Genomic DNA, 27,998 nt, shown 5'->3' with positions numbered 1-27,998 from the left:
AGCAGGGTGGGGGATTTGTGGGGAATACTCTCTGCTGCGACAGGGGATGCTGCAGCACAGCTTCTTCTCAGTGCTACGCCAAAGGCTGTAAACCTGTTATTCCTGCTGTCCAGAAGTAGAGGGCGCTATTGTATAGCGTGTAGTCGTTATTGGAGGATCTGAGAGTCACTTCCGATTTTGTTCTCAGAAGGCGGGATAGTTTCGTGTTGGATGTTATTTGAAAGAAGGAGCGAGGTTTCGTTTTCAAGGACAGCAGAAGTTCCAACTGACCGTAAGAGAATTACGTTTTATGTAATATAATGTGCAGCTATTATTACGATAGTAAGCTGTAGTAAACCACTTCCTTCTCATAGACAGTAGTGTTTAGGATCACCTCTGACTCTTTCCTTTGCGCAGATTCAGCATGTCGGCCCAAAATGCAATAAGGAGCAATAAAACAGCCATTCATGAGATTCTGTCCGGAGACTACGGGCTAATTCTCAACAAAGTTTATGAGAATAAGCTGATCACTCAGCGGGAGTACAACAAGCTTAAAAGCATCAACAACGCAAATGTGGAGACACACGTCATTGAGCTCGTGGATAAGATCATGAATAAAGGAGAAGAAACATGCAAAGACTTCCTGAACCTCCTGCAAACCGATGGCGCCATTAAAGAAACTTTCCCTCTGCTGGCGAGTTTACAGCTGACTTACACCCCCCTTTTATCCGAGCCTGTCCAAGTGTCTTCATGTCAGCACGGTAACACACGTAACACTGTATAGAAATACACTGAAAAAAAATATGTTGTTGGATTTACTTAATTCAATAGTGGACATTTGTTGCACACAGATGTTTTGCTTTGGCAGCAACTTAAGCAATTGAGTTAAATTAACACAATTTATTCATGTTCAACAAACCTGTGTAATTTGTGTTGATAAAATGTGACTTAACCTCCTAGGACCTGGCGGAGACTACGGGCTAATTCTCAACAAAGTTTATGAGAATAAGCTGATCACTCAGCGGGAGTACAACAAGCTTAAAAGCATCAACAACGCAAATGTGGAGACACACGTCATTGAGCTCGTGGATAAGATCATGAATAAAGGAGAAGAAACATGCAAAGACTTCCTGAACCTCCTGCAAACCGATGGCGCCATTAAAGAAACTTTCCCTCTGCTGGCGAGTTTACAGCTGACTTACACCCCCCTTTTATCCGAGCCTGTCCAAGTGTCTTCATGTCAGCACGGTAACACACGTAACACTGTATAGAAATACACTGAAAAAAAATATGTTGTTGGATTTACTTAATTCAATAGTGGACATTTGTTGCACACAGATGTTTTGCTTTGGCAGCAACTTAAACAATTGAGTTAAATTAACACAATTTATTCATGTTCAACAAACCTGTGTAATTTGTGTTGATAAAATGTGACTTAACCTCCTAGGACCTGGCGTCCACATATGTGGACATCACATTTTGGGTTATTTAGACCAAAATACTCAATTTTGCTCTACAAGGGCCTGATATCCATTTACGAGGACATTATACTGCTACTGTTCTATTGAAATTTTAAATGAATATCCTGATAGGTGGCTCTCATTTTTCTTAGAAACAAAAATCAGGTAAAAAAAAATAAAAATCTGGTAATTGTTTGTTTTTACATTCATCAGGTCCCAATATGCCCAAATATCAAAGAGAAATTAAAAATGCAAGCCGTGGAAAAGTTTGGGTCTTAGGAGGTTAAACATGTTTTGATGAAGTAATTTGAGCTCTTGGAATATTTTAATCCTTCACAATTTTCTCACTTTATCCCAACACCATTCAATAACTTTTACCCAATACTACTTGGTCACTTAAATACTACATGTTATCTTCAAATTACATTTTGCTATTATATTCTAGTATCAAATACACAATTTTCAAATGGAGGCCTTATAACAGATTGTATTGTTCTCTTCCAAGATGGTTGCTGGCATCCACCAGTAACCTTTCAAAACAAAATGTCTAATTTCACTGCATTGACAGTAGATAAAGAATTAAACTGACATTACTCGTCTACTGAATCTATATAAATCAACAGTTAAATAATGTCAGTTCTTCCGTGTTCTCTGGAATCAATCACAGCAAAGAAATTAGACTGTTTCTTTTGAAAAATGTTACAGGTAACCATCTTGGGAAAGAACAATACAAAACATTCTATTTAAGGCCTCTGATGTCAAGATTCAGTTAAACAACAATTATAACTAAACAATTTGAGGTAATGTTAGTTTCCATTAACATTAAATTAGGTTACTGAATTGGCAAACACCTTCCTATTAACATTACCCATTTTACCCCAATAACTAAAGAAATTAGCACTTGCAGGTCAAAACCTTTATTCAAGAGATGCAAAAATAACATTGATACAGTGACTGTCAAAAATTACAGTACTGATCATACTGTGACATCTTGGTTCAAAACAGCACACTTAGAAATATTCAACGTTCTTTACTTCAACTGAATGAAACTGAAAATACCATTTCACACGACCCATATGGGATATTTAGACTGTATAACTGTTCACGCTACATCTCTTCACTAGTAAAAGAAAGAAAAAATACAAACAGAAATTGAAAAATGCTGCCAAACAGACAAACAGAGAACTTGTACAGAGCAAAAGGAAAAACAAACAGCAACAACAAAAAAACGGCCCTGTCCTCATGGCAGTTGCAGAGTATATAAAAATGAACCCTGCGATCTGTTCCTGGAATTGAGCTTCAAAAATACAGCAGAACAAGTGTGAGATTTAAATGTCCTCTCACCTAGAGCTGATCACCTCACATGCATAACAGTGAGCTTTCCTTGCAGGAGCAGTTTTGTCTTAGTTGTGAGCTTTTCTTGAGAGCTGAGTTGCATCCAACTCCATTACCGCCCTTTGAATCACCTCAAAAGTGTAGCAGAGTTGTGATGGGTAACTCATATTGAAGGAATAAAAAAGGTCCAAACAACATGGCTACTGCAAAGGTCACGTTATCCAGATCTTGAAGAACTACTGTACCCTCGATGATGATGCCAACATCAGTAAAGTCATTGCCTGGCGCATCTCTGGAGACAGATGTTCATTGTGGTTTTCTCAATCTGTGCAGTGGCCTCAGTCAAGTCCTGGTTAAACACAAAACATTTCTTTAAGATTCCTTTTTAAACTCATCTCTTTTGAATCTACCAGTTCTAATGTTAGAGTAATTTAAACCAATGCAAGCAACATAGTAAATAGCTATAGCCGAAGAGTGGCCTGCCATGCTGCCATTCATGGTCTAACAGAGTTTCTAAGAGAGGGTGAAAAACATAATAATTTCAAATACTTTACATTAGTTTTTGTTAGAAAGACACCGGCCCATCAGAAATCCAGGTTATGTCACTCAGAAGATGTTAGAATTTAGACTTTCAGCCCCACAATTTGGTTAGCTGTTGATCAGTTGGTCTTTTTTTTTTTCAAACAAAAGCTAATGTAAATATTGGTGGGATTTTCCTTTGTTCACTAGAATGACAAATTTAAAGTTTTTTCACACTGATGTGACCCCTAATACAGGGGTGGGGCCTCAAGGGCCGGCGGCCGAGTTCACTACCAGGCCTCATGTGAACTTCAAATTATTAAAGAAGACTACTGGTCCTAACCAGTCCAATGAGGATCAAGTGGATAACTAAATGCATTTTTAAATGTTGCAAAGCCACAATCTACTCATAAAACACTCACCATGAACTCCTGCACCAAGATGTTGCAATTGTCTTTCACACAGATGCGGAGCACTTTGATGAGGGACTCCCTTCGAGCATTAATGTCATCCTTAAGTATTATAACAAAGAAAACAGAGATTTGTGAACTTTTCAGTAGCACAGAAGAAAATGATCCCAGACAAAAACTCTTGACTTTTTAAACCAGTCAACATGCAACACCAGCATCTACAAAGCAATATCAAAAGTTCCTGTTTGACATCAACTTTATGGATATATAGTTTCCAGAACATATATTTTTAAAAAAAGATACATTTTTCTCAGTGGGCCAGTAAATGCATGACGGAAATTATGGCATCCTTTTAGTGGAATCAGTACTCACAGGTAATAGTTGACTGTTTTAATGGATGCAGCATAAAAATCTTTTACTGACCTAATGCAATACATATACACTTTGTAGTTAAAGAATTTTAAAGTTCTTACTGTCATCATGGCAGCTACATCCTTTAGCTTTGTGCCCTGTTTCCCCGATCACTTTGCAAACACTTTCAGCAGACTGTCAGAGAGAAACTTAGCTCCGTCAGAAACCTTGACTGTAAAGGCATGGTTGGGATGCACTGGAATGCTGCATTTTATCTGAAATGACATAAAATTATTTTGAAATAACAGCAGGCACTGTGCTTGGTTAATCAGTAATGTTTTGTTGAATAAAAACTGTGTTTCCAGATCTTATGGGATTAAAAAAATCCAAAGATGTTTGTTTTTGATTTGCAACCCAACAACCCACAAGTTACAACCTCATTTTAGTTCAAGTGTGCATTAATGTGAGTCCAGTAATCACCTTTCTGACAATACATACAGGTATAAGTTAAACCTATGGCAGATTTTGGATTTCTCAGTTGTATTAATAGGGTGGTCTGTTTGATTATGCACGCACCTAATAATTATAAAAAAAACCTTATTATAATTAAGTTACAGAAACCTTAAGCGAAAATAGAATATACTTTCTCACCATAACACCTTGAACCCATAATCCATCAGCTGACTCCTGGTGAAATGCAGAATAGAGGTGGTCTCTCAATGTGCATCAGAAAAAACAAAAACAAAAGGACAGAAGGTGAGGGCAGGAGGGGTAGGGATGTAAGCTAGCATAATGCCGCTGATGATATTAGCTAAAGCTGTTCAATGTCCAAAATCTCACTAACACCACGGTGCAGTAAATACACAATGTAACTGAAGAGTCAGTTGGCAAATCTATTCACACAGAAAACCAAATTATGTTATGAGTGCCTCGTAATTAGGTTTAATGTAATATTACGGCTCTTGTGCCAAAGACAAATTCAAATGAAAAAGCGCCAATTCTTTGACAACAGATAAAACAGCAAATAAGCTAACGGCTCTCTTTTAGCATGTTACATGGCGACACTCTAGACGTTTAGCTACATTTGGCTGAAATATGGTAAATATGAATACAAAAAATCAAGTTATACCAAAAAAACGTAGAGTTGGCTGCTCGACTTGACTGAGATGGATACCTTTTTTAAACCACGATCCAAAGCCCGCGAGATGAAATCACGCGTGGTTTCACGAGATTTAACGTTGCTATCTTATTGACTTACTTCACCTGAACATGATAGGAACAATTTAATACACCCTTTCTGCATATCATGTAGTTTTTACACTATATAGTTACATTTAACTTTAAAACATGAGGCAATTGTGTTAAATACATGCAAGATGCTTACATAAATCCAAGAGATGGCCAGTCCGTTTTTTTTTTTTCAGTGTACTGTGTCTACTGTTGTGTTTGGTTGTTTAACTCAGTTTTATTGTCCTTCCCTCAGATGTTCTGCCACAAGATGGGAATAAATACGGTGGCCCTGAGAGGCCAAACGGACTGCAACTTCAAAAACTGCAAAAAGAAAAATGCTGCACTGCAACTTCAAGAAAAATGCTGCACTGCAACTTCAGAAAACACCAGCAAAAAGAAAAATGCTCCAAAAAGAAAAACACAGCCAAAAGAAAAACGCTGCACTGCAACTTCAGAAAACACCAGCAAAAAGAAAAATGCTGCAAAAAGAAAAACACCTGCAAAAACAAAAACACCTGCAAAAACAAAAACACCTGCAAAAACAAACACACCTGCAAAAACAAAAACACCTGCAAAAAGAAAAACACCTGCAAAAACAAAAACTCTGCAAAAACAAAAAAGCTGAAAAAGCACGCAAAACACAATAGAAATGTTTCTGGGGAGACAATCCGGTCTTTAAGGTATGACGTGACGAATCCTACTTCCGGGCCTAAAGTAGTCTGTGTTTAATATGGCTTTTGTGTTGTTAACATGTTTAATGTTTTGTATTTTGGCTCAATGCTTACATATATGTGTAAAAAGAAAATGTACGAGTTGTGATAACTGTTTTTGATAGAATGAAGACTAGACTGATATATTAAATATTCCTTTATTGGGTGAGAAAATCAGACCATGTCATAACTGCTTTAAGTCAAACAGAATAGATATCAGAGCCTTAAACAGGCTGACTTCTGCTAAATGGGTCAAACTGGGCAGAAAGTAAACAAACACATAACATCCTTATAGAATATGATGTAACACTATAGATCAACTTATCTCAGAATATATAAAGCATATAAACAATTACAGCAATATGATGCAACAAACACAGCAGTACTACTAATCCAAAATACTCAAAGCTTCATAGAACTGAAACAAACATTTATTTTTAGGTCCATTCTGCTGCTGATACATACTTTAAGTTTCTGAATATTAAACTTGTTGCTGCCTTTCATAGTGTGTAACTTGAAGGCCCTGAGTACTTTCTCCCACACTGAAAACACTGGGATGATAAAATTATTTGAACATTACCTAATAAGACTGATTCAGGACAGACAATTAAATGGTCTGTATTTGTAAAGCGCTTTACTTGGTTCTAAGGACCCCAAAGCGCTTTACACTATACACAATCATCCACACACACACACACAGGTGATGGCAAGCTACATTGCAGCCACAGCCGCCCTGGGGCACACTGACAGAGGCGAGGCTGCCGGACACTGGCGCCAACGGGTGAAGTGTCTTGCCCAAGGACACAACGACCGAGACTGTCGGAGCCGGGGCTCGAACCGGCAACCTTCCGATTACAAGACGAACGCCCAACTCTTGAGCCACGATCGCCCCATTAGTTAGTTCTAAACTTTCTAGCAGTCCTTCACAAACAGGGAACAGTCTGTCTATTCTCTCCATCTGTCAGCTGCTGCTGGCTCTTCCTCCTCCTCTTCCTCACACACTGCTGAGTTTGTCCTGGTGGATCATCAGGGGTGCAAAGCCTCACAGATGATGTGCAGCAGTGGGTCCCTCAGTCTGTCCTCACTCTGGACACTTGCAGTTGTCACACATGGAAATCAAATGTGTGATAAGCTGCAGGATTCAAACACAAGTGTAACTTATAAATACATGTTCATACTTTTATTACACAATCAGAGAGAAAGAAAAAGAGAGAGAGTGCAGGACAGACAGACAGGTGACAGTCTCAGGTGTATACACTGCTACAAAACAGCACAAGAGAAGCAGGATTTAGTGTTTGTGTTATTACGAAACAAGAAGAGTTCCCAGATGGTACAGCGGACACATGTGTGACTCCTGTGATTAAAGCATCTTTCTTTCAGCTTAACGAGTGAACCGTCAGCTCGTTCAAACACACGTTAAAGTCCGTTTGGCTCGACACCACCGAGCAGAGGCAGCAATATAACATAGCTAACATTAACAGTGCAGTGAATCCTGCTTGTGCCGTGATATTCAGGACTGCAAACCGAGCAGCATCACTGACTTTCAGCTTGTTGTGTTTGTGGATATATGACTGACTTTAATTATCCATAAAATCATCACATTCTCTGTAAGATTAAGGTCAACATGGCGTTTCGGGCAAAATAAAGTTATATTTAAAAATCAGGATTTGAATGAATCGATATCGTGTTACTCAATCTAGAATCGATTTTAATTGGAAAATCAATAATCAAAACCTACCCCTACTTAGTCCCTCCATAACCCGTACCCTAGAAAGTAAACTGTACTTGTTTCATTGTTTCCTTTAAAAACGTTTCTCTCCCTGTGAAATACAGCAGCTGGGCCTTTAGCTAGCAACACTGAAAAAAAAGAAACTGCACACAGTTCGTGTGTTTGCTGATGTTTGTTGAGCTGATAGAAATGTTGCATTTGAAATTACCTGACACTCCAAAAAAACCTCACTCCCTTTATGCTCGCTGGTCGTCGGTGGGGTTAGCTAGATGCTGATGCTGACACGACTTCGGGTGTCCATAAAAAATAATTTATGGACACCCGAAGTCGTTCCAGCCACAAGTAATACTAATAATTGTTGCCTCCTGTAATGTTATATATCAAACTGCACCAGTAGAGGGTGGTGTCGTTAAAAAGTAGAAATATGATCCTGTCCATAAAGTTTATGACATTAAAAGTCACTTGTTCCTTGCTGATGATGAATAAATAAAAAGGCCCACTTAAACCCCTAACTATGGCACATGTGTTTGCATCTTTCATCTATTTTTATACCACATCTGGTGATTAATGCAGGAGCAGGACTGCCTTTCATGTGTTTTTCGCAGCGACGAAGTAATGACTCCATTCAAACACGTCAAACCGAAAGTAACGAGCCTGTTTTGAAAATGAAAAGAAAAAAAAAACTACTCAAGTGAAGTAGATGTAAATTTAAAACTCTATTTAGCACAGTAACAAAATATTTGTCTTTACTGCCCACCTCTGCTGTTGTCCATGTCCTGGTTAATGCATGCACTGTTGATACTTCCGCTGAAGTGTAATCACAAGTGAAACTCACATTTGCTGTTTGTACATTCTTCTAGAGCCAAATCACACGTACAAATATACATTGCAACACGTGCTCACTCCTAACCAGTGTTGCCAACTTAGCGACTTTGTCGCTATATTTAACGAGTTTTCAGACTCCCTTAGCGACTGTTTTCCCCCTAAAAAACGACTAGAGAATCTGGTGACTTATTCTGGTGTTATTGGAGACTTATTTATGACGACTTTTTGACATGAAAACGCGTATCACTCTTGCTCTCAACAAGCAGCGGTGCCAAAGCGCTCACGGGCGGAGGATAGTCCTCCCCCAGCTGCTATCAGGGCAGGAGATGTTCACACCTATGCATCCAAACTGCAAATGAATCGCGCATGAGCGAAGCCGCTGCTGTTTTGTGGATCACAAGGTTTAATTCATCAAATATGCGACGCAGGGTCAGGCTCCATCTGCTTCACTTATCAACGACTATGGAAAGTCAGCGAGTGTCAATAATGTTAATGTGGTTATGTTAGTAATAGAACGAGTGCTAATATAACAGCTTTAAGATGCATTTCTAGATATTATTACGTGTTTTACTGTCTTTATGGTGCTAGCTTAACGTTACGGTGTAAAGGTTAGCTTATATTACAATAAGGCTGTTACCAGAGGCGGAGGCAGACATTTGATACACCCGGGGCTTAGCCCTAAAGGGTAGTATGCATGTGGGATGGGGGGGGGGGGGTTGGAAATGACTGAAAGATTAATAGGATCTGTTTGAACAGTGCATATTATGTTAGCGCGATCTGCCTTATTACAAAACCTGCCATTACTGTGCATTTAGGTGACCATGATGAGAGAGACAGACAGAGCCTGGCTGGCTCAGATGCTGGCAGTTCTCGCTGCAGTCTACCGGTAGCGTCTCCTTTCAGGCCAGGATAGACAAATGTCACCGAGCAGTGACTAAGTTTGTGGTAAAAGGCTTGCACCCATTTGCTACAGCAGATGCCCCCGATTTTCGGTAAGTGAATGTGTTTAATTGTAGGCAGGGACATTACTGGATATTCTTGTGTAATTGCTACAGAATAATTTATGTTATACTTTGTTATTGCTACAGAAGAATATTTATTTTATTATTTTACATTTACAATTTTTTTTCCTGGGGACCCTGTGACACCCCATGGAAGAGCCATAGGCTGGATCTCTTAAGATCTCACTGTTGGGTTTGTAAGGCCATGTTACTCCTAAATTTCTATCTTGTTCAAAGAGAAGATATAAAAGAAAGTTCTAAGCTAATCGACCTTAGTGTTTTCCTTTTTTAAAAAGAATCGATAAGAGAATCGATAAAGAATCGAATCGTTAAACAGAATCGAAAATGGAATCGGAATCGTGAAAATCTTATCAATACCCATCCCTAATCAAGACACAAGGACTAAACCCCAATTCAACCAAACCCAGATCTGATCCGGAATTAAAACAGGACTACAACAGTTCAAAATCAGGACTACTTAGGACTTAACCAAGACAGAATCAGAACTAGATGATAGTAGCATGAAAAATCTTCATAGACCTGCACTACACTTATTTTTTTAATTCTACCAAAGTCCACTATTTAGTACACTGAAAGTTTATATAATTATTTAGCCTTGTTGTGCAAACAAGCCTGCATAACTTAATAAATATAGAATTTGAAAAATAACAAACCTAAAAAGAAATACTAGGTACAAGATACATGAGTACCTATGATACGGTGATACTTTTGTTAAACACCCATTTGACTAACATGTCTGTGTCACCTGCTCTTGTTCCATCTCTGTTCTGTCCTCATTCTCTCTCTCCCTCTTTGTGCTGACAATCAAGCCAAACATCAACATCATCAAATATACAGTTGAAACCAGATATTTACACACTCTTCAGATCAAAACACAAACACTTTTTTAATTGTAACATCAAATCAGACTAAATGTTTATTTTTTAGATTGATAAATATAAAAAACATATTTGTTAACTTTAAGAGTAAAGAGAGAAACTATCTGTATTTCTTAATTGTAAATGGCACAAAATTCTTTCAAAATTGAGCCACACTTATGGAGGCCCACAATTCCTTTCCTGGTGTTTTGGTTGACATCTCTTGATTTTCCCATGTCAAAGAAACAGGCTCTGTGTTTTGCCTTATATGCATCCACAGGTGTGCCACCAATTTACTCACATGGACTCTATGAACCTATCAGAAGCTTCTTCAGCTCAGAATGGAATCGTCTGGAGTTTTCTTATTAATTAACAATAAACTTAGTGTATATGTACTCCTAAATTTGATGAAAGAGATAAAAAAATAGAAAGCTCTGTCTCTCTTTATTCTGACATTTAACTAATTCAAAAGATATTTCAATATTTATTTATCCAAAACAAAACAAGTTTAATTCAATTCAATTCAATTCAATTTTATTTATATAGCGCCAAATCACAACAAAAGTCGCCTCAAGGCGCTTCATAGATACAGAGAAAAACCCAACAATCATATGACCCCCTATGAGCAAGCACTTTGGCGACAGTGGGAAGGAAAAACTCCCTTTTAACAGGAAGAAACCTCCGGCAGAACCAGGCTCAGGGAGGGGCGGCCATCTGCTGCGACCGGTTGGGGTGAGAGAAGGAAGACAGGATAAAAGACATGCTGTGGAAGAGAGACAGAGGTTAATAACAGATATGATTCAATGCAGAGAGGTCTATTAATACATAGTGAGTGAGAAAGGTGACTGGAAAGGAAAAACTCAATGCATCATGGGAATCCCCCGGCAGCCTACGTCTATTGCAGCATAACTAAGGGAGGATTCAGGGTCACCTGGTCCAGCCCTAACTATATGCTTTAGCAAAAAGGAAAGTTTTAAGCCTAATCTTAAAAGTAGAGATTGTGTCTGTCTCCCGAATCCAAACTGGAAGCTGGTTCCACAGAAGAGGGGCCTGAAAACTGAAGGCTCTGCCTCCCATTCTACTTTTAAATACTCTAGGAACAACAAGTAGGCCTGCAGAGCGAGAGCGAAGTGCTCTAATAGGGTGATATGGTACTACAAGGTCATTAAGATAAGATGGGGCCTGATTATTTAAGACCTCGTATGTGAGGAGCAGGATTTTGAATTCAATTCTGGATTTAACAGGAAGCCAATGAAGGGAAGCCAAAACAGGAGAAATATGCTCTCTCCTTCTAGTCCCTGTCAGTACTCTTGCTGCAGCATTTTGGATTAGCTGAAGGCTTTTCAGTGAGTTTTTTGGACATCCTGATAATAATGAATTACAGTAGTCCAGCCTGGAAGTAATAAATGCATGAACTAGTTTTTCAGCGTCACTCTGAGACAGGATATTTCTAATTTTAGAGATGTTGCGCAAATGGAAGAAAGCAGTCTTACATATTTGTTTAATATGTGCGTTGAAGGACACGTCCTGGTCAAAAATGACTCCAAGGTTCCTCACAGCGTTACTGGAGGCCAAGGTAATGCCATCCAGAGTATGAATCTGGTTAGATACCATATTTCTAAGATTTTCAGGGCCGAGTACAATAACCTCAGTTTTATCTGAATTAAGAAGCAGAAAGTTAGCGGCCATCCAGGTCTTTATGTCTTTAAGACATTCCTGCAGTTTAACTAATTGGTGTGTGTTATCTGGCTTCATGGACAGATAGAGCTGGGTGTCATCTGCATAGCAGTGAAAATGTATGCTATGTCTTCTAATGATGCTGCCTAAGGGAAGCATGTATAATGTAAACAGAATTGGTCCTAGCACTGAACCCTGTGGAACTCCATAATTAACCTCAGTGTGTGAAGAGGACTCTCCATTTACATGCACAAATTGGAGTCTATTAGATAGATATGATACAAACCACTGCAGCACAGTACCTGTAATACCTACAGCATGTTCTAATCGCTCTAATAGGATATTATGGTCGACAGTATCGAACGCTGCACTGAGGTCTAGCAGGACAAGCACAGAGATGAGTCCACTGTCAGAGGCCATAAGAAGATCATTTGTAACCTTCACTAAAGCTGTTTCTGTGCTGTGATGAGCTCTGAAACCTGACTGAAACTCTTCAAATAAACCATTCCTCTGCAGATGATCTGTTAGCTGTTTGACAACTACTCTTTCAAGGATTTTTGATATGAAAGGAAGGTTGGAGATTGGCCTATAATTAGCTAAGACTGCTGGGTCTAGAGATGGCTTTTTGAGTAAAGGTTTAACCACAGCCAGCTTGAAGGCCTGTGGTACATAGCCGACCATTAGAGATAGGTTGATCATATTTAAGATCGAAGAATTAATCAATGGCAGGACTTCTTTGAGCAGTTTTGTAGGAATGGGGTCTAAAAGACACGTTGATGGTTTGGAGGAAGTAATTATTGAAGTTAACTCAGAAAGATCAATTGGAGAAAAAGAGTCTAACTTAACATCAATGGTACTAAGAGTAGCTGTAGATAATATTACATCTGTGGGATGATTACTGGTAATTTTTTCTCTAATGATAAAAATTTTATTTGTGAAGAAGTTCATGAAGTCATTACTAGTTAACGTTAAAGGGATGGTTGGCTCAACAGAGCTCTGACTCTTTGTTTACTCTAAATTGATGTTGTACAGTAAAAAAATGTTCTTGTGTTTTCCATAAAGTGTATGTAAATATCTGGTTTCAACTGTGAATATACTGCTGTGTATTGAAATTCCTCTTGTTTTGCATAGAAATATACTGAACAACATACAAAGCATAATATATAAAATAACATCTACAAGAGTTTTTTCTTTGAAAGAAGCTCCTTATGTTCATTCTTGTATATCAGTACATTACTGAAACCGATTTATTTAGCCGTGGAGGGCAACAACTGAAAATATGAAATAAACACACATGTAAGCTAAGACTCTCTAAAAAAAAAAACAGCATTGTTGTTGTTCGGCTTTTCATTTCGCCATTTGTTGATTCACTTGAAGAGCAATTAACGTAATATGGGTCAAGTGATCAGCTTGATATCAATTTTTCGTGATACACCGTCATATTTACATTATTTGTACAGTACGAATGATTTGCTTTGGTACCTGGTCGAGCTTCAGTTCTCCTCTGTCTGCTTCGCTGTGCTTCTCCAACAGCGCGCAGGCAGCAGCTCCCCCTGCCCCCTCGCTCAGTCGCTTAGTGTCTGAGCTCGGATCATACCAATATTAGGGGGGATTTACGCACAGTCGTAAATTCCCACAGTGTGCACTATGTGCTTAGAATATTGTGTGTAGTTTTTGTTTTGCCAGGCATCTAACTATGAAAAAATTACACTCCAAAAGACCCCGGGCTTCTGAAAAAACAACCCGGGCTTAATGGACTTCTTTAAGTTACTTGAAGACGTTTCACCTCTCATCCGAGAAGCTTCTTCAGTTCTAAGGTCAAATGGTGGAGAGTCCCAGATATAAACCTAGTGGGAGTATCCCCCCACAGAGGGACAAAAGGACCCCCTGATGATCCTCTAATCGCCTGAGCCAAGGTGTGAAACTGGGTGTGGGTCCCAATCAGCCAGAGTTTCGGGTGTGTTCATTGTGAAACCTGGCCCCACCTTATCATGCGAATTCCTGAGGTCAGATGGCCCAGGATGTGAGTGGGCGTTAAGGCGTCTGGGAAGGGATCTCAAAACTGGATTATAGATGGCAGAGAGTTGGTGTCGTAAACCCCCGCCTCTGTTCAAAGATGGTCGCTCACAGTGGACATAGATGGCTTCTTTCACTCCTCTTTCAAACCATCTGTCCTCTCTGTCCAAAATGTGAACATTGGCATCCTCGAAAGAGTGTCCTTTATCCTTAAGATGCAGATGGACAGCTGAGTCTTGTCCTGTGGAGGTGGCTCTTCTGTGTTGTGCCATGCGCTTGTGAAGTGGCTGTTTGGTCTCTCCAATGTTTCACACCTTGGCTCAGGCGATTAGAGGATCATCAGGGGGTCCTTTTGTCCCTCTGTGGGGGGATACTCCCACTAGGTTTATATCTGGGACTCTCCACCATTTGACCTTAGAACTGAAGAAGCTTCTCGGATGAGAGGTGAAACGTCTTCAAGTAACTTAAAGAAGTCCAGACGCTTTTCTTTGCAAGCTCCTTTGACTACGATGACCTGGATGACTGAGAACCTTCACAGACATAAACCCGGGCTTAAGCCCAGTAAGCCGCCACCCCCGCTCCGCCACTGGCTGTAACTATTTAAATGATTAAACGATTTTAGGACAGAAATATTAGCCTCTGTGATGAAGTAATGAGTTACTACTTAATAAAGTTTCCAGTAAAGTGATTAATCGCAGCCACAGATTGACAGTAAATATCCCGATTAGCTTCAATGCATCTATAAAAATATGTGCAAGTTTCAGTGCTTCGTTTACATTGTATGATACTTATACTGACTTAGGGTCAGTGTAAAATACAATCCTAGCTGTCTGAACAAAGTCTGCCTCATTTAATCCTGCATGACAAACCTCAGGATGCAGGTTTATTGAGCCTCCTTCCTGCTGGCACACCTGAGAGTCAGCTGGAAACTTACAGTAATGTGGACATCATGCAAAGACTGCCAGATTCTGTAATACTGTAAATGATCAGTGACTCAGGTTAACACTAAACTTTAAACAGTACATGTGTGTGTGTGTGTGTGTGTGTGTGTGTGTGTGTGTGTGTTGAACATCAAGAATCAGGATGGAGTCAGGCTGCATCTGAGCACGTAAATAGCAGGGGGAGGCGGGGCTTGTTCTTTCTTAACCAGTTGGGTTTAGAATTTATTCTTTGGGGTTTCTTATATGTATAATATTTATATTTTATTATCGATTTAAATGAGGTCAACTCAAGTGATTGACAGCTTAGTGATGAATCACACTTAACAATAACAACGTTGCACTGCATTACTGAGTCCTAAAACTCACTGCGCTACATACCAAACTGCACCACTGTGGAATACTGTCGAAGAATAATGCTGTCCAGGAATATAGTTAAGATGGCTAACTGATAAACACACATGTAAGCTGTACTACATTCAACTATGTTTATGTGCTGTGTTCATTAAAAGTCACTTGTTCTTTGCTGACGACTTCATTATCAGCCACCATTGCAATAATAAATAAATAAAAACGCGGGCCCACTTTAACCCCTGGCTATGGCACACGAATTTGCCTTTCATGTGTTTAATATCTCCTGGTGATGAATACACGAGCAGGACTGCCTTTCACGTGTTTCTGTTTAGGCTCAAGTTTTTATGTTTGGAGGCTCCCAGTGACGAAATACAACAAATAATGGCAGTTTCTCAATTCTCTCGCCAGTTCGGACTTTGTCGATTCACACGGGAGTCCTCCCGAAGACGGCAGTGTAAGTGATGACATCTCCTTTCCGGAGTTTTTACTGCGTTGCCTTCTTAATGTAACTGTGATTAATATTTGCAATGGAAATTACACATGAAATGCACATGATGTAGTAGATTTTTTTTAAGAAAAAAATAATTAAAAAGTATCACTTTGGCAAAATTCGCTTTTACGTATCATCTGTTTCATAATGTCTAATAAGGTTAAGCAAAACCACTACATGACAGAAACACAAGCTTAATCTCTCTATTAATAAACATAGTACACATGTATGCCTGAATAAAGACAAACAGGTGAGATGTTAGAATGCTTTTATTTTCATTTTTAATAGACACTCAAAACGTACGACACACAGCTGCTGGGGTTTGGAAGAGAACTGAACAATATTTAAAATACAATCTTCAGGATGTCCACTTAATATTTTTGCTCCCGGTGAAAATGTTTCTTCTTGTATTAAAATATTTTTAATGTTAAATTCAATTCACAGTCAGCCGTTTAAATAAGAACAGAAGATTTTACATCGGGGGGGGGATATGACGGGCGAAATTCAAAATATACTGACAGCTCTCAGAGTAAGGCTTCAATATTAAATTAAACGGTCCAGTTATGAAGCCAAACCGATTTAGTCAGGAACCAATAAAACACCGAAATAAACCAAACATTAACATTTAGAAGTGACCTATAGATCATGTTGTGGATAGGCGTAGCTTTGGGTCACGTGGTGTCGGTAATAGTAATAGCGATTGCTATATCACCTGTTCACGGCCCGAGGGAATTTTTGTGAATGAGTGGGTGATGGGGGAAGTCGACTTTTGCTGACCGCTCAAGCTTAGAATGTTTTTGATCACTGTTTTTCTACGGATTGTAAGGATTTGGTAACAAATAAAGGAGTTTTAACCTGGAACTTTGACTTACGTTTTAAACAGCGGGCGCGTCAACATTATTCCCCTATTCAGCTGCTCGGCGACTCAAAGGCTTGACAGTCGCCAATAGATCATGTTTAACCTAAGGCGTTATTTTTGTGCCTCTATTCTAAGCGCACGTAAATAATTTTTGCAAGTACAAATGTTGCATTTTGAGGAGAAAAATTCTCAAGAGAGTACAAACAAAAAGAAAACCCTTTTCACTAGCACTCAAAAACTAATGTGTACACTTATGTCTGCATTTTTATTTTAAATGGGAACAAAATGATAGCAGAAGAGCTGTCACGTGTCTGGCCAAAAGAGAGTGCCAATTTGTTTATTTTATTGTTCAATTAAAGGCTTCAGTTGAGAAAAAAGAATTGCGTTCACGTTTGCAGCTTGGTCTTGTTGTACAATATTTTAAATAAAAAAAACAAACACTTCTTTTAGAAAATATTTGCAGGTGTTTTCTTGTTTTCTTTAGTTTGGTGAAACTAAACCTTTATGGAGTTAGTTCAGTTACAACGGCATTTGTTTTATTTTTATTTTGTTACTATATACTATATATACTGATTTTGTTTTGTTTTTTTGTGTGCATGTGCGCGTGTGTGCGCGTGTGTGTGTGTTTTGTTTTTTCCTGCGCTCATTTTCTGTTATTTTTAGGTTTTTCTTTGACCCTTAGTCTGTTGTAATTATGCAATTTTTATTTTTATAGTATGGCTGGTTTCATTATGTCTATATCCTCAGGCCTTTTTACCTGTAGTCTGTGTTCTGTTCATAATTCTAGTTTGATTGTATTCTGTTCCTTGGTTAAGTTTATTTTACGTTCCATCCATATCTATTTAGTCGCCATTTCCTGTTTTATTGTTCTAGTCTGTCGCCTGTGCGTTTTTGCTTCCCCTGTTTAGTTATCTGATTATTTTCACCTGTTTCTTATTTTTCCCCAGATGTGACTCATTCTCTTTTAATGCTTCGTCTGTCTGTATATAAAGTCTCGGTTTGTCCTAGCTTTCTGTTGTGTTGTACTTTTTGTCTGCCCGTGTGTTTCCTTCCATTTTGGCTCAATGGACTTTGTGTTTCTGCAGGCTAAATGAAGCTTTCTGAAGCATTTAAGCTTGTACTGAAAAACGGTTCATTACTGAAAGCTTTTCAACACAGTCTTCTTTGGTGGCATCAAAACAATATGAAGAGCAACCTAAATCTAAAACTTGAAACAAACTTCTTCAATTGCCCACTCAAGAGAGCTGTGTTCATAGCTTCTGTTTAATGACAGCTCTGTCTGATATCGGGCTGCTGTTTGTTCTATTCAATTCAATTTTATTTATATAGCACCAAATCACAACATCAGTCGCCTCAAGGCGCTTTATATTGTAAGGTTGACCCTACAATGATACATTCAGAGAAAAACCCAACAATCTATGACCCCCTATGAGCAAGCACTTTGGACACAGTTTGAAGCGGAAAACTCCCTTTTAACAGGAAGAAACTTCCAACAGAACCAGGCTCAGGGAGGGGTGGCCATCGGCTGCAACCAGTTGGGGTGAGGGAAGGAAGACAGGATAAAAGACATGCTGTGGAAGAGAGCTGAAGATTAATAACAAGTATGATTCAATGCAGAGAGGTCTATTAACACACAGTGAGTAAGAAATGTGACTGAGGAAGAAATACTCAATGCATCATGGGAATCCTATATGCCTTAGCAAAAAGGAAAGATTTTTTTTCCTTACACAATTCCACTTGTTTTGTGACATAAAATAACTAACCTCCATCCTCAGATATCAGTGTGTGGGAATGGGGCAATGGGAGTGGAACACCTGAGCCTGAGACAGCAGGTTGGCAGATATGTGGTTTATTTTCCACATATACAAAGGGTCTGCCTTCACCAAATAAATTATCATGGTAAATACAATGCGCTCCTTAAATTTCTTTCTTAAAATGCAGCTTTTATGTCTTTTAATCATGATTTACAATGTACAATTGTACATGGGCGTGCACACACACACTGTAACAACCCTTATTGTTTTATAGCACCATATATAGTATGTATATATGTATATATATGTATAGCGTGGCAGCCATTACATGCTGCTCGTGTTCTGTTCTCAGGATAGACCTCACCATTGTAACGGCCTGGCGCCGGTGACTACCGACCCCTGCACATGTATGTACGGACAGTGTAGAGCCGTGGAGACCTGGCTTGTATGGTCTTATGTTGCTGACAAGGAATAAAGTAGGGCTGGGTATCGTCACTGATTTCTAGAATCGATTCGATTCCGATTCACAAGGTCCTGAATCGATTCGATCCACGATTCGATTCGATTGGATTTGAATCTGGGAAATTTTGCCTCAGACAGTCAGAAATATTATAATTCAGATCAGTACATTTACATATTTTTGTATCTATAAAAAGGAAGCTGACACTTTCGGGACTTTATCAAAGGTGTAAGCATCACAGCAGATGCCTTTGTGTCAAAGTAGCTGAAGATAAAACACAGAAAAATATGAAGGTGATTTTCCTGGCCTGGGATTTTATAAAAATATTCTGCAGTACATCAGAAACTAAAGAAAACCATTAACCAGCATATGAACATTACCTCTGAAGTTACAGAGGTTTTATTAGAGACGCAGCGTTTTGCATTTTGCATAATTTTAAAAAGTTTAAATTTGTTCAGAAGCCTATTGAACGGCAGAAATTAGGTTTTCTTTTCGGAAGTAAGTAAAAGGGGAAAAAAACATCAGCCGACAGCGCTGTAAACAACGGTAGACTTGTGCGTAACAAGCAAGCGAATAATGCAGAAAACAGATTTCGGGGATAGACGGGAAACTGTTCTTGAAGTACACTGAGAGAGAGAGAGAGAGAGAGAGAGAGCTGTGCATGACGTGTGATTTTATCCTGGTGGAAGCAAAACAGCAAAAGTCAGAGGGAATTCATGACGATGTTTATGTGAAGCGTAGTTTGGATCTTCGTTTGCTGCTGGTTCGGTCAATATTGTTTGGAGGGAGATCAAACTAACAGCTTTAGAATCAGCGGGAAAAGGACATAAACACAAAGCGCGGACCCGCCGAAACATCAGAATCAGCGAGCTGTCGGCTTTCAGCCCGACCGTGTCCGTGCCGTCGGGTGAGAAAGGCGACATCTCACTGATTCTGATCCGTCGGCGGGTCCGCGCTTTGTGTTTACATCTTTGTGCAGAATCCATGTTCCTGCTCTCATTTACTGTTTTAGCTGTTTGGTGGTTGTTGAAAATTTCACCTGAGATTCTGGAATTTCGGGCAAAATACATTTATATTAAAAAATCTATTCAGGATTTTAATGAATCGATATCACGTTATCCAAGCCAGAATCGATTTTAATCGATGAATCGATTATTAAAACCCACCCCTAGAATAAAGGTCTGTTGTTTAATTTAAGTGACTGGCTTCGAGTTATCCGGCTAACCTCCACACCACATGCCCGCTGGACCTGCTAGCCGCTCCTTCCTCGCCAGACTGCTGTTACAACACACGCATGCACGCACACACACACACACACACACACACACGTATAAATTCAGTGTGAAATTCACTGTGAGATCTTCACAAAATATGTTATGTTTGTGTAATAATACTGTGCGTTTTTGCAGCAGGGTGGGGGATTTGTGGGGAATACTCTCTGCTGCGACAGGGGTGCTGCAGCACAGCTTCTTCTCAGTGCTACACCAAAGGCTGTAAACCTGTTATTCCTGCTGTCCAGAAGTAGAGGGCGCTATTGTATAGCGTGTAGTCGTTATTGGAGGATCTGAGAGTCACTTCCGATTTTGTTCTCAGAAGGCGGGATAGTTTCGTGTTGGATGTTATTTGAAAGAAGGAGCGAGGTTTCGTTTTCAAGGACAGCAGAAGTTCCAACTGACCGTAAGAGAATTACGTTTTATGTAATATAATGTGCAGCTATTATTACGATAGTAAGCTGTAGTAAACCACTTCCTTCTCATAGACAGTAGTGTTTAGGATCACCTCTGACTCTTTCCTTTGCGCAGATTCAACATGTCGGCCCAAAATGCAATAAGGAGCAATAAAACAGCCATTCATGAGATTCTGTCCGGAGACCACAGGCTAATTCTCAACAAAGTGCATCAGAATAAGCTGATCACTCAGCGGGAGTACAACAATCTTAAAAGTATAAATAACGCAAATGTGGAGACATACGTCAGTGAGCTCGTGGATAAGATCATGAATAAAGGAGAAGAAACATGCAAAGACTTCCTGAACCTCCTGCAAACCGATGGCGCCATTAAAGAAACTTTCCCTCAGCTGGCGAGTTTACAGCTGACTTACACCCCCCTTTTATCCGAGCCTGTCCAAGTGTCTTCATGTCAGCATGGTAACACACACGTAACACAGTATAGAAACACTGCGTCTCCTGTTGTGTTTGGTTGTTTACCTCAGTTTTATTGTTCTTCCCTCACATGTTCTGCTACAAGATGGGAATATGTCAAAGGTGAGGTGCTGATGCAGAAACAGCCTCCTACACTTGTGACATCGCTTGAGGCAGATATGTAGATGAAATTCTGTGGTTACGCAGCCTGTAGTAACACATGTAAAATCTTGGTGTCCACTCTTTAGGATGTTTATCAAATCATTAGCCGGCCCGTCGGCCTCTGCGTGATCATAAACAATAAGAACTTCAAGGATGGTGAACCAAGAAGAGGAACAGATAAAGACGCCCGTAAGTTTCAGGGGCAGATTTTTTATTCTTTCTTGTTAGTATCTGGTGCTTAAATATTTTTCTCTAATTACATTTTTTGCAGAAAGCTTGGCAGAGGTGTTCAGCTGTCTGGGCTTCAGAGTGCTGATGTGTAAAGACCTGAAAAAGGATCAGATGGATCAGGCACTGACGTTTGTCGCTTTCCTAGCAGACATGTCTCAGCTGCAGAAGTTCAACTTTAAAGAGTGGGATGGCAGCAGCTTTGTTGATCCTCAGCAGGTCCTTGAGCACGGTGATGCTTTCATCTGCTCTATTCTGAGTCATGGAAAAAAGGGTGTAGTTTTGGGAACTGACAGGAACCCCCTCCCCATTAAAGAAATTACCCGAAAGTTCAGGGGGTGTGACCAGTCCGTCCTCACCGGTAAGCCCAAAGTGTTCCTGATCCAGGCCTGCCAAGGAGGTAACATACAGCGTGGAGTGCAGAAGAACAATATGGAGATTGATGATGATACTTCACCATTGACCATTCCTGAGGAAGCTGATGTTCTGGTTGCCATGGCCACTGTTGAAGATCATGCTGCATTTAGAAATATAGTCGATGGAAGCTGGTTCGTTCAGTCTCTTTGTGAGCAGCTGAAGGAGCGCTGTCCCAGGTAATTGTTTTAAAATCACCAAACACATGTGCACACTGACCCTGAGAGTGATATCAACATGTTTTTGTATCTCTATAAATGCTCTTAGGGGCGAAGACATCGTCTCCATCCTCCACTACGTGAACAATGATGTAGCACATAGAGAGACCTCGTTGGCCAAGCAGATGCCTGAAGTGAGATTCACCCTGAGAAAGAAACTTGTGCTGCCACCTCAGCGCACCTGAAGTCATCATGGAAATACAGCACATCTTACTGTGCAACTAGGGATGCATGATTACTTATCAGAGTTACTTATTATGTTTCTTAAAATGTTTCCTTTATATTTTCCATCTTTCTCTCATCATTTTAAATCTTTTATTTTTCTAAATCTGAATCTCGCATTGAGGTGTTGCATTTTATACTGTAGCAGTTTAATATCAAAGAATAAATCTCAGACTGGGAACACAACTGGTGAGAAAAACATTTTTATTTGTGTTGGGAGGTTTTTACATGTGCTGCAGTAGAGCTTCACGGGTGCTTTTCCTAAACTGAGCCTTTACATTCTTAAACCTTGTAACATTACTTAATCAATCAAAAAGGTTACTTTTTTTTTTCCAAACAACAAATCTCACAACACTCTCCTGATAGTAACAATAAAAATGTTACATTTAACTTGTTATAATGTCTTTTAATTCTCTCAGAATACATCAGTTTGCTTCAGAACAGTTTGACTTGATTTCTCCCTCCACAAATCCTGAAAGATTACCATGGCTACCATATGTGGTTGAAAGAAACATGTTCCAGCAAAACCTTTTTTCAAAAATGTTGTTTATTTTCTTCTGTCCCTCATTTTGTTTTGTTTTTTTCATGTGGATCTCTGAACTGTTGGATGAAGGGAAATACTTGATTTAAAAAAGGAAGGTGAAGTTCAGAGAAGGACATCCCAGTGTTTGAGTAGTCTGTCCTGGAGCAAAGAGACCACAGCTGAAGCCTATTATGGTTAATAGGTATTGCGTAAGTGCTGTAGGAAACATCTGCACTGGCCTTCTATCGTCTGATCCCCTGATCACACATTGAAGTCATCTGGGCAGTGCTGGAAAGTAACAGTCTTAAACAAACTGTCTATACGCATTGAAATCGCTATAAATAGTACTGAATATATCCAGAGTCAAGTCATGTCATAGATATTAACGTATGATATGCAGCTTATAAATGTTTGGGCTGCCTGCAGAGATGAGCATCTCCCTGTGGTTTGTGTGCTTTGACACTTTCAAGAACCTGGCTGTCTGATCACTGATGTAATCAGTGATCCTCCAGTCATGGTGGTTATAGACAGAGTTGCCCTGTTTTCATGTTTATTGTTAGTCGTTCAACCCAGTGTTAATAGGGTTGAAATTGAATCCATAAAGAAAGAACGGGTAGAGCCAAAAAACACCTTTGGTTACACGCTTGTCCATAAGTGACAGTGGCTTCCTTCTCAGGCTCCTCAGAAGCTGGTGTGCCCTCTGACTCTCACCTTCCTGCACTCCTCCACTTCATCCTATATGCAAGTCTGACTGAGTGAAATCCAGAATTTAAAAAAAACTCTACATCACTCAGCCCTCTGCTTCCAGAAGTGTGGACACAGGTTGAAAATGTGGGAGTCTTGCTGTCCACGACAAAGGACACTGAATCAAACATTTGTTTAAGGTTAAGTGGGATAGGTTTACTGTACATTTCTGAAATCCTACTAAGTTCAAAATAAGAATCCCCAAGAATATTGAATGAAAAAAAATAGACTTTTAGCAACAGAAACATAATATCTACAAATGTATCTATTTAGATTGTAAGCCCAACAAGGGACAATTGTTGAAAATTAGCAGTAGCTATAAACCTATGTGCGGTACATCAGTTTCATGTCTTCACTTGAACTATGTTAAACTGCACTGTCCTTTTAAATAAAAAAATTCAAATGATCAAATTCAAAAAAAAAAATCACTTAAGCTCCCTTGTTGCTATAACATGTGAAATGGCCATCATTTTGAAAAGCAAGCATGTTGCCTGCTAGACTGACCCCCACAAATGTGGCCCAGGATGTCCTCCTGACAGTACAGTAGGACTGTTTTTAAGATTGTTCTGTCTAGCAGCTTTTGCAATCAGAATTATGATCCGAATTCACTGTTATATATTGTATTGCATAATTTTTGCTTGATGTAAAGATCTCAGACTTAAGTAAATTAATTCACAAAAATGAATTGCTGGTTTTTAGGAGGAATAGTAATCAGTGTTCTTTGTTTTGTTTTTATTAGCTTATGTACATATATGTTATAATAGCGCCTCTATTTTTGTATAATTCCTTCCTCTAGATTTGGTGGTGAATAGTCAGCCTACGATGCACACATACAATGGTCTTTACGGTACTGCAGCCTCGTTGCCATGCCAACAGAGATATGGTCGTCAGCTTCTCTTCCGTAGCAGAAAAATGCTAAGCAGGAAAAGTGTGGGATAAGACTGCTTTGCATAAAATTACCCAGACAGACTGCCTGTCGAGGCAGGCGAGTGTCCTGTGAAGTTGCTCCCACACACTTTTCAGGCTGCCTTAAAGATGGAAGCCACGCTGGGTGAACAGACTGCTGTGGGTTTTTCAGCGGGGACTGAAGGACCTGAACACCGACAGGAGCTGGAAGCCTCTGACGAAGCTGTCACGTTCATGTCCGGCATCGGTGAGTTCGCATCCAATTTAGGCTAATATGGTCGGTAGGAAACAGCTGAGTCCAAAACTACCTGAAAAGCAAAAAACCGTAAAATCATTACAGATATTTGAATCTGTCCACTTTGGCTTTACCTTCTGTGTCCCTTCGCTTCTCAGAGCCTGCCGAGCTGCAGAAGTGTGTGTTCGCAGACTCGCTGGTGACTGTATCAGAGGGGGGGAGAGAGCTGGGGGAGTTCAGTGTGACGGTGGAGTTTGCCCGGAGAGAGCAGCCATGCATGATGCTTCATGCTCAGAGCCACGGAGCCATTGATGACTGCCCCTGTGGGACAGCAGTGACAGGTGAGAGCAGGCAGAGGATGCTAGGACAAACTGATCTTTGCTGTTTCCTGTTGTTAGTATTTCTCTTCATACCCTTTACTCTGTTTAAGCCTACCTAACGACTGACCTGGAGGTGCTGGAGGAAGATCACCATGAATATGTCAAGGTGAGTCGCTGAATCCTTTCCGGGCTGTTTCTTTTTACATTGACTCAGCTCAGCAGATGCATTAAGTGGAAATATTGCACCTTTGATGTGCTTCTATACTTCTCTCCTCAGCTCGAGGGCCATAGTGTGGACAAGAGGTGTCACATGGTGCAGCGTGATGGGCTGATGGTGATCCATAAGGTTACGACTGTGGGAGAGGTCAGATAACCACTGCTTTATGGGTCAACTCACTAATATATTAATGAAACAGTACCACAGTCATTCAAAGCAACTTCCATGCTCTCTTTGCAAGAGTTAGTCCAGTATTTACAAAATCCTTACTTACTGTTGCGCATTTACTGCATGTTGTCATTTGTGTGTGTGTGTGTGTGTGTGTACAGGAGGTGACAGAAGAGAGCATGTCCTACCCCATGTCTGTCCTGAGAGGGCTGGTAACTGAGGGCTCCAGCTTGCTGCTGATGCGCCTGATCGCTCTGAGGAGGAAGATGCCAGAAAACATGACGTTTGTCTCCTTAGACCCAGGATTACACATAATTAACACCTCTTTTGTAAGTCTTTATGCCTGTGTAAGACATCCTGGTCCATCAGTAACTTGTTTGAGTACTGAGCTCTGATTGTGGTCTCTTTTGTGCTCAGAGAGAGCTGGGTCAGAGGCAGCTAGAGGTCGGGGGTGAGCTCCTGGATGTATTTGGGGTAGAGAGGATTATTCAGTCCATGGAGGGCAGCCCCAGTACCTGGCAGTGCTACTTCCTGGATGATGGGTAAGCTTAATATATGTACCTCTCCATCATCCCACACATGTTGGACTGTGTTACTGCCTCCCTCTGTGCACCAGACAGACTGCAGCTGCCCACTGTTGAGTTTCATGTTTATATTACCTACTGCTGATAGGAGGTCACTAATGTAGACTAAACAACAAAGCATTTTAATCACACAATAGCACTACTTATTGAATGCTTCCCTTAATCACAAGGGATCCATTAGTTAGGAGGTTAAAAGGAGAGGACTGTTATCAGCATGGGCAACCAGTATGAATGAACCATCAGTGATTCCCCAGTGGTTGGGTTTATTTAACTTGTAGAAAAAGGTAGTTTAAATGACACAAAAGATTGTCACACATGGACTAGCAATCTCTTAAAAAGACCAAACAAGGTTAGATTTCAAGTCACTGACTTAAAGCTAAATAAGTAAATTAAGCTAACTCACCTTAGCTGCTCCCAGTCCAGAAGCAAACAGAGTGAGGTGGAAGGGAGTGCAGTCATTATATACTCTGTGCCAGGTAAGTTCAGGTATGGAACAAAGGAGTCCACCAGTGATAAGAAAACTCCGACAGTAAGTGAGGTTAGAGAGGTGTGGATGAAACAGGGAAAGGGGTAAATAAAAGAAGAATTTCTACTATTTCCCACGTTTGATTTGGCATCCTTCCTGGTACAACCCTGCTTGTGATTTATGTCACCTCCTGGTCTTAAACTAGAGATCTTTCACATGTTAGCCAAAACTATTAACCACTGCTAATGGAGCCATTGATGCTTCTTCTTTGTGGGTCCAAACTATAACATTAGCTATAGTAGAATAGTTAATTGCTTTGTGTCCTTGACATCTTAGGAACTATTCAGTTTCTAAAAATGATCATTTTGAAGGGAAAGGTTCCCATAAAGTGTAGATATACCTACGGAATAGGACACATCTGATTTTTGTATGCGAAAGAATATTGGTGATACATGAGGACTTTCTGGTTTAACTCAAGCGGTTTCTGAATAACAAGTAAGTGCTATTATTGCTGTTATGTGTTACACTAGTGCTTTCAATTTGACTCGTTATATTCTCTGATCAGGCATCTGGTGACCAGAGTTCAGGTGGGGTCACCAGTCACCATGAGACTTCTAGAGTTGCCATCAAAGGCAGAAAAAGGTTACACACACCCCCCACACACATATTCACACATAAGAGGTATGATTCCAATGAAAGATTCAGTGATATTTGTGTATTTGTAATTTTACAGTAGATTTCAAGAAGATCCCCCTTGTGTGGGAGGAAGACATGCAGATGCGTTCTAAGTTTCTGGACAGAAAGGTAGCCGGTCATGTGCAACAGGAGATTAATACTAGACTTCCATTACTCTACTGACCATCTGAGCAGAAAATGAATGTGTGTTTATGTCTTGTTTTGGCAGGAAGAGCTTAAGGCCGACCACTCCTCATACTTGAGACAGCATCCAGAGATTCGAGCACTAATATCTGACTTCCTGCAGTTGCTGTTGTTGAGGAAACCAGACGACGTCTTTCTGTTTGCCAGAGAGTACTTCACCCCTTTTGCCTCCAATCATCCTGCAGACGCAGAACAGGAAGCCCAGTCCCTCTAGTCACATTATCACATGCTCACAAACTGTCTCTTTATAAGCTTCATATATGTTTGTTCATGAGAATAATCTTCACTGACATTTAGAAAGTTATTTTGTTTTTTTATTCCGAGTGACTGACTATTAGTTGTATCTGTGGACATTTGGTGGAGAGGAACACAAACGATCAAAACTCAAACTTTGTAATCTTTCCAGTAAAAGACAGATAAATAACGTTTGGGGTTTTTTTCAGTTTCATTAGTTTGGGTTTCTTGTACACGTTTGGGCAAAGCCCTCTGCCGATAAATATGTATGTGTTTAAGAAAAAAAAAAGCATGGGAGTTTTCAAAATAAAGGTTTACAATGCTAAACAAACGGATTTTATTATGAAAGACGTGCCAGTATGT

The 27,998-nt window shown here is 39.9% G+C and overlaps 2 protein-coding genes and 1 long non-coding RNA gene across 5 annotated transcripts; 2 read left to right on the top strand and 1 right to left on the bottom strand.

Moving 5' to 3' along the window:
• The first annotated feature begins 178 nt into the window (after positions 1-178).
• Positions 179-22,545, top strand: LOC146367185 (caspase-8-like). Of its 2 annotated transcripts, XM_084911546.1 has the most exons (7): positions 179-271; positions 397-740; positions 940-1,227; positions 21,222-21,238; positions 21,364-21,466; positions 21,549-22,098; positions 22,187-22,545. In XM_084911546.1, the coding sequence occupies exons 2-7, from the start codon at positions 404-406 to the stop codon at positions 22,320-22,322; spliced, it is 1,431 nt and encodes a 476-aa protein (XP_084767672.1). In that variant the 5' UTR covers positions 179-271; positions 397-403; the 3' UTR covers positions 22,323-22,545. The 2 variants fall into 2 exon arrangements, with proteins under 2 accessions (XP_084767672.1, XP_084767673.1); XM_084911547.1 differs by lacking the exons at positions 179-271; positions 397-740; positions 940-1,227 and adding exons at positions 20,543-20,652; positions 20,778-21,121.
• LOC146367186 (uncharacterized) lies at positions 3,026-13,673 on the bottom strand. Its single transcript, XR_014797533.1, has 5 exons — positions 13,587-13,673; positions 4,706-7,126; positions 4,177-4,329; positions 3,716-3,805; positions 3,026-3,123 (listed from the first exon to the last, which is right to left on the bottom strand). It is a non-coding gene; the product is annotated as an uncharacterized LOC146367186 (long non-coding RNA).
• A 327-nt stretch (positions 22,546-22,872) lies between the features above and the next one.
• catip (ciliogenesis associated TTC17 interacting protein) lies at positions 22,873-27,966 on the top strand. 2 transcript variants are annotated; one of them, XM_084911549.1, is made up of 9 exons: positions 22,873-24,779; positions 24,926-25,108; positions 25,198-25,253; positions 25,365-25,451; positions 25,634-25,801; positions 25,890-26,014; positions 27,088-27,164; positions 27,259-27,326; positions 27,427-27,966. In XM_084911549.1, exons 1-9 carry the CDS (start codon positions 24,662-24,664, stop codon positions 27,613-27,615), a joined length of 1,071 nt encoding a protein of 356 aa, XP_084767675.1. In that variant the 5' UTR covers positions 22,873-24,661; the 3' UTR covers positions 27,616-27,966. The 2 variants fall into 2 exon arrangements, with proteins under 2 accessions (XP_084767675.1, XP_084767674.1); XM_084911548.1 differs by having other exon boundaries at positions 27,256-27,326.
• The last annotated feature ends 32 nt before the right edge of the window (positions 27,967-27,998 follow it).

The sequence above is a fragment of the Perissodus microlepis genome, chromosome 18, assembly GCF_051167445.1.
Source record: "Perissodus microlepis isolate ML-2025 ecotype Zambia chromosome 18, ASM5116744v1, whole genome shotgun sequence".
In the NCBI taxonomy this organism is placed as follows: Eukaryota; Metazoa; Chordata; class Actinopteri; order Cichliformes; family Cichlidae; genus Perissodus; species Perissodus microlepis.
The sequence above is the reverse complement of the archived record's forward strand: the minus strand, read 5'-3'. Positions and strand labels throughout refer to the sequence as shown.

Excerpts from the sequence above, each read along its gene's own strand:
- LOC146367185 (XM_084911546.1), top strand. The coding sequence starts at position 404 with ATGTCGGCCCAAAATGCAATAAGGAGCAATAAAACAGCCATTCATGAG. Across the intron at positions 21,467-21,548 it reads AGGAACAGATAAAGACGCCC|AAAGCTTGGCAGAGGTGTTC; the intron begins GTAAGTTTCAGG and ends CATTTTTTGCAG. Across the intron at positions 22,099-22,186 it reads CTGAAGGAGCGCTGTCCCAG|GGGCGAAGACATCGTCTCCA; the intron begins GTAATTGTTTTA and ends AAATGCTCTTAG.
- catip (XM_084911548.1), top strand. The coding sequence starts at position 24,662 with ATGGAAGCCACGCTGGGTGAACAGACTGCTGTGGGTTTTTCAGCGGGG. Across the intron at positions 24,780-24,925 it reads CACGTTCATGTCCGGCATCG|AGCCTGCCGAGCTGCAGAAG; the intron begins GTGAGTTCGCAT and ends TTCGCTTCTCAG. Across the intron at positions 26,015-27,087 it reads TGCTACTTCCTGGATGATGG|GCATCTGGTGACCAGAGTTC; the intron begins GTAAGCTTAATA and ends TTCTCTGATCAG.